General features: G+C 41.6%; 1 protein-coding gene across 1 annotated transcript in view; it reads left to right on the top strand.

Annotated features, from left to right (window-relative positions):
* Positions 1–267: 267 nt before the first annotated feature.
* Positions 268–5,568, top strand: part of LOC107300451 (retinal-specific ATP-binding cassette transporter-like) — a gene marked incomplete at its 5' end in the record, with an annotated part of 15,139 nt that continues 9,838 nt past the window's right edge. The window contains 3 exons of the mRNA XM_015829775.1: positions 268–383; positions 2,586–2,733; positions 3,443–3,570. Coding sequence (XP_015685261.1) covers positions 268–383; positions 2,586–2,733; positions 3,443–3,570 — 392 coding nt within the window. The remainder of the gene's footprint in view (positions 384–2,585; positions 2,734–3,442; positions 3,571–5,568) is intronic.

The raw sequence follows: 5,568 nt of genomic DNA, 5'->3' as shown, positions 1-5,568 counted from the left end.
TTCCCTTCATATACTTTTTCAACCAGATGCTACTCACCAGAATGGATAATAATCATGCTGTTGGCAATTATGGGATATATATACCTTTCCACAAGTGTCTCTTCCTGCCATCTTTTTTCTTAATATATATATATATATAACATTGTTTTCAAAAAATCAAGTAAGGCAGAACAAGCTAATCTCTATTTATTTATCTTACAAAAAGCTATCTTTCTGGATAGCTCTTCAATTTGATACATACTATATTTTTCTTTTCCTCTGTGCCAGGTGAATTATATAATGAGTGCTGGCTTAGTGGTGGCAATATTCATGAGCTTCAAAAAAAAAGCATACACATCACCAACCAATCTTCCTGCACTTATAATATTGCTATTGTTATACGGGTAAGTTATCTAGATGTTTCATTAAATATGTGAAATGAAACAAATATTAAGGTACATGTTTCAATAAACCTTTTTTTTAACCATAGTACATCAGTTCTACAAAACTCTACAGTTTACCTGCTTATTTCCTAGAATAATTCAAAGTTTTCTTAATTACGTGTAAAAACATTACAGATAGTTCTCACTTAATCTTCTGCAATGGGAACCGGCAACTCTGTGCCTGTGCCCGATTTACATCAATTCTGCTGTGATCATTAAGCAAATCGCTGCAGGTCATTAAGTATATATAGTCACATGACTATCATACTATCGTACTATCGTAATGGTTTTTGAACAAGGCAGTTGGTAATAATTGTGTAATTCATCATCTTCTTGCCTATCTGTGTTTATTATATAATACCCCTGCTCATGTTTCCAATGCTTTGTAGAGTTTCACAGAACTCAACTCTCTCCCCACTTCTTTTTAATCACCTTATGAAGGCTTTGGATGAGCATGGGATTAGGTATGCTGATGATACCCAGGTATACATTTCTATCCTGGATGTAAGAAATGATGCTATCAAGGGTTTCTCTCGTTGACTGGAAGCTGTAGAGATCTGGATGGGAAAGAACAGGCTTAGGTTCACCTGTTAAAGACCCACTCTGGGGTCTTCTTTTTCATTACTTCTGATTGGGGTGCCACTTCCCCATACTAAATCGGTATGCAACATGGGGATCCTCTAGAGACTCTTAGTTCCTGCGCAAAACCATTTTGTGCATTGGTTGTGACCATTTGTAGATCAGGAGGCATTGCTTACAGTTATTCATGCCTTGGCCATCTCTCAACTGCATTATTCAATAAATTCTGCATACCCAATAGCACTTAGACTTACATACTGCCCCTTAATGCTTTACAGCACTCTCTGGGTAGTCATGCCTAATACCGAATTCCAGTTTATTTAGAAGCTACACTGAATATTATGATAGAGGTGGTTAAGGGAGCATCTTGCTATACCATATGGCATTACTATTTAGCAAGCTATACTATTTCTTAGTTTCTATAGGCAGTTCAAGGTATTACTTGTCATCTATAAAACCCTTCATGGGTCATTTGCTGTTTGTCTCCAATTATGTGTGCCCATCCCACGTAATTTGCCAGGGCTGGTGTACTCTGGATACATTCTATTAAACAGTGTCATCTGATGGGACCCAAGAAGTAGGCTTTCTTTGACACTGTAACCCAGTGATGGCGAACCTTTTAGAGACCGAGTGCCCAAAAACTGCCCCCCCACCCCGTCCCTGCTCCGCCCTGCCCACTGGGCCACCCACCACCTCCACGGCCCACCACAGATCACCCAGGCAGCCCAGCAGCACCATGGCGGTCACGCCCTCTGCCCATGCCCTGCAGTATCATCTGCACACAACAGGGTGCAAGGGCAGAGTCTTGTCCCAGCTGCCCGGCTACCATGTTCTTGGCTGTGCTGCTTCGCGTGGGCCGTGCCCAGGGGCGACTCTCCTCCGGGAGGGCTGCTGGTGAGGAGGGGGCCATGGGAGGAGACGGAGGTGGGGAGACGGTGCGTGTGCCCACAGAGAGGGCTCTGAGTGCCACCTCTGGCACCTGTGCCATAGGTTCGCCACCACTGCTTTAACCTATGGAATAACATGATAACCAGATAAGCCCAGCTCTACTGTTTTTGATAAGGCATTGAAGACCAGTGCTCTTCTCCTAAGCATTGGTTCAGGAAGTTAGGTGAGCTGGCTTCAAGTAATTTATGTGGCCAGTTGATAATACGTTTTATTAGTTATGGATATATGAGCTGACTCGTGTGACATGTTTTAATTGCTCTGTTATATTGTTGATGTTTTTGGCTGGTAGCTAGCTGCCCAAAGTCACATGGCAAATGAGCAACCACATAAACTGAATAAATTTATAAATAAAGGAATAAATAGCCCTTTTCGTAAAGTTTCTGACTTTTTTAATGGTTTCAAAATGTTCCTTGCCAGCTGGCCTGAATAATAAAGGAGGAATCTTTATGCACAGAAAAAACAAAATGGTCTTTTTTATGTTTTATCAAAAGATAGTCTGTAACAACGTGGCCATCTTTCATTCACCATTGAATCAATTTATTGTTCATTATACCACCTTTGGGGAGGGGGGTTTATGGCTGTATATTTTGATTAATTGAATCATTCCACTTTTGTTTCTCGTTGTTCTGTATGCAGATGGGCCATAATTCCTATGATGTACCCTGCCTCCTGCTATTTTAGCGTCCCCAGCACTGCCTATGTTTTCTTGTCTTGCGTTAATCTCTTCATTGGTATTAACACTAGTGCTATTACATTTATTCTGGACCTCTTTGAAAATAATGCGGTGAGTGACTTTTCTTAGGCTAAATGGTAATGAAAATACCATACTTTAGCTATGCTCCATTATGTCAGGGTATGATTAAATATATGCTTCCTACGCTTTAAGAGATAATGAGAGTTTAAAAGGAGCAACCTCTGCAATGGAGAGTGTCAGAAAACATTTGGTATTCATGAATCTTTGCACTATATCTAAATGTTCCAGCATAAGGTAATCAGATATTCTGGAAAATTATATAGAGATGTTGCAAAATGAGGAAATTTCTTTTATAGGTACTATAATGTTCCTTTTCTCAAGAAAAAAAAAACCCCTTCTGATTTCCTACTGTCACATCTTCATAGTAAAAGATGTTATTCATCAGAATGTATACCAGGAATCTGGTGTAGGAGAAGGAATGGTAAAACCTGGGGGGAGGGTAGAGTTAAAAGAAGAGTCAGCCCAGTGTCGCTATGTAGCCACCAATGGACTAATTCCAACCCCTCTTAAATTCAGCTGAACCTTATCTAGTGCCAAAATAGTGGTAACCGTTAATTGATTAGATTCCTATGCATAGGCATGAGTAGTAATAAATCAGTTTAATTGGAACTTCACATGTGGTCCTGGTCTTTTGCACCTGACATCTGGCCTCTCATTCTAAACTGAACCATTTTCTTTCTAAGTTAGGCAGGAACCTTGTGAATCTGTGCAAGACTAGCATCTGTGTTTCTTTTTTCAGCCTCTCCTAGAATTCAACAAAATGTTAAAAAAAGCATTTTTGATCTTTCCTCATTTCTGCTTGGGTCATGGACTCCTCGACTTAGCCATAAACCAAGCTGTGATTGATGTCTATGCACGTTTTGGTAAGTATCAAACAATCGGAGATTGCTCTAGGTTGCACTATATTGAAGTCAGCTATGAGCTTGTGCTAGGCTGAATCTTCTGCACTTTATCCATGCATTGACCAAGGAGGGAAAATATCTTCACCCAGCCATCGGCCTTGCCTGTTGAACTGTCTGTTTTGAACCCTGTTGCTGCCTCTATCTGGGAGAGAGTCCCACCATCCTGTTGTGATTATTCCCTAAATGTGTTTGTTTTTTTCTTGTAGAAAAAAACAGAAGTCCCCACAACAAGCTATTTTACAGGATGTGTGACCAACTTGGCCCTTGGAGCAAACATTGCCAAAGGAAGAAGGGGTTAGGGAAGAAAAGCTGGGAGATGAAACTGACCATAGCAATATTTCCCCTCAATGGGAAATTACTTGGTCAGCAACTCTGAAAGAAATATTGCAGAATTGTGCTTGGATGTTTCCTGAATTGTTAGAGAGAGAGAGAGAGATGCAAGCTCTGTAGTGTTACTAAGCTGGCAAATTTGCACAACTTCTTTCATACCTGCAATCATGACATATACAAGAGCCCTTTAACACTAAACATAAAACATTCTTGACATCAGATAGCTAAAAATAGAAAGAGATTGTAAAATATCAGAGGCTTGCTTAAGTATGCAGTTTTATTTTTCTTCCCAGGACTGTCAGCTGAAGGCAATGCTCCAATGAATTTTTTCCCCCCTAGCTTAAGGATGCATTAACATCCTCATCAACTTAATCCCTATCTTGATCAAGAAATAAAATATTCAAAGCTAGCTACATAAAGACCCTTGTCTTAGGGTTCTTTTTCCATGTTAATTTCCTTTCCTGCAGTCCATGAGTTGGCACAAAATTATGCGACGTTTTCTGCCTTCGTTGCTGAGCGTGACTTTGCCTCAGTAATGAGGCCACCAACTGGCACTGTCTTCATAGATTCACACAGGATAACTTAAAGAAAGTGTCCAATTTCTCTAGTGTCCCTTGTCAGTAGGAAAAACAATAACCAATTGCTCTCCCTAAAAGAAGAGGCGAATCTTTATTTATTAAACTTATATGCTGCCCATCTCGCTGGTATAGTGACTCTGGGCAACTTACAATATGATAAAGAGGTAAAACAAGAGAATGCAAAATGATTAAAATCAATAGGATTACGTATGAAACTAAGTACCAAGAGAACAAATGACATAAGGATGAAGATCTTCTCCCTATTAACCACCCCAAACATAGGGTGCCCCTATTGGGAGACCAGGTCAGCCAGCGGAACCAGGTTTTAAGGCTATTCTGGAAAGCCAGGAGTATGTGTGTGGGTGGGAGGGGCAGGTCTCAGCTCCAGCAAGAGAATGCTACAGAGAGCGGGAGCCATAGCAGAAAAGACTCTTTTGGAGCTGAAATTCTCTGGCAGACAGATACAACATGGGGTGTTTCTCAGTGGTGAGACTCAGCCAGTTCACACCAGTTCAGTAGAACTGGTAGCTAAATTTTTTTGAGTTCGGAGAACCGGCTGGAGGATGCCTCCCAGGCTTAGAACAGCCTGCCGGAAGTGCGTGAATGTCACTTCTGGAAGTCCGTTCTAGGCCTCGGAGGCCTGGAGGAGGCCTCCCAGGCCTAGAATGGCCCACCAGAAGTGCATAGATGCCACTTCTGGAAGTCCGTTTTAGGCCTTGGATGCCCAGGCCTGCATCCACGCAGTTGTTCAGGTATTTGAATCCCACCACTGGTGCTTCTGCTGGAGCAAGTGAGATGGGCCCATCCCATTGGAGTGAAACGGCTCCTCAGAGTTCTGAACAGATGGACAGACCTAAAATCTGGTCCTGAGATAACTCATAAATAAGCATCCTTTTAGCTGGCAATATCCAGCCCCAGAGATAAATGCCCAGAGATGATGTTCCACAGTTTGGTCGTCTACCCACCTCCTTTCCCAATCTTCTCTCCTGCTTTGGTCCTGGCAGCCTGTTCTAGACCATTGGACGCACATCAAAAAGACTGGCAAGACAGATAAA

Source organism: Protobothrops mucrosquamatus, unplaced genomic scaffold (genome assembly GCF_001527695.2).
Source record: "Protobothrops mucrosquamatus isolate PMUCROS unplaced genomic scaffold, P.Mucros_1.0 scaffold7132, whole genome shotgun sequence".
In the NCBI taxonomy this organism is placed as follows: Eukaryota; Metazoa; Chordata; class Lepidosauria; order Squamata; family Viperidae; genus Protobothrops; species Protobothrops mucrosquamatus.
The sequence above is the reverse complement of the archived record's forward strand: the minus strand, read 5'-3'. Positions and strand labels throughout refer to the sequence as shown.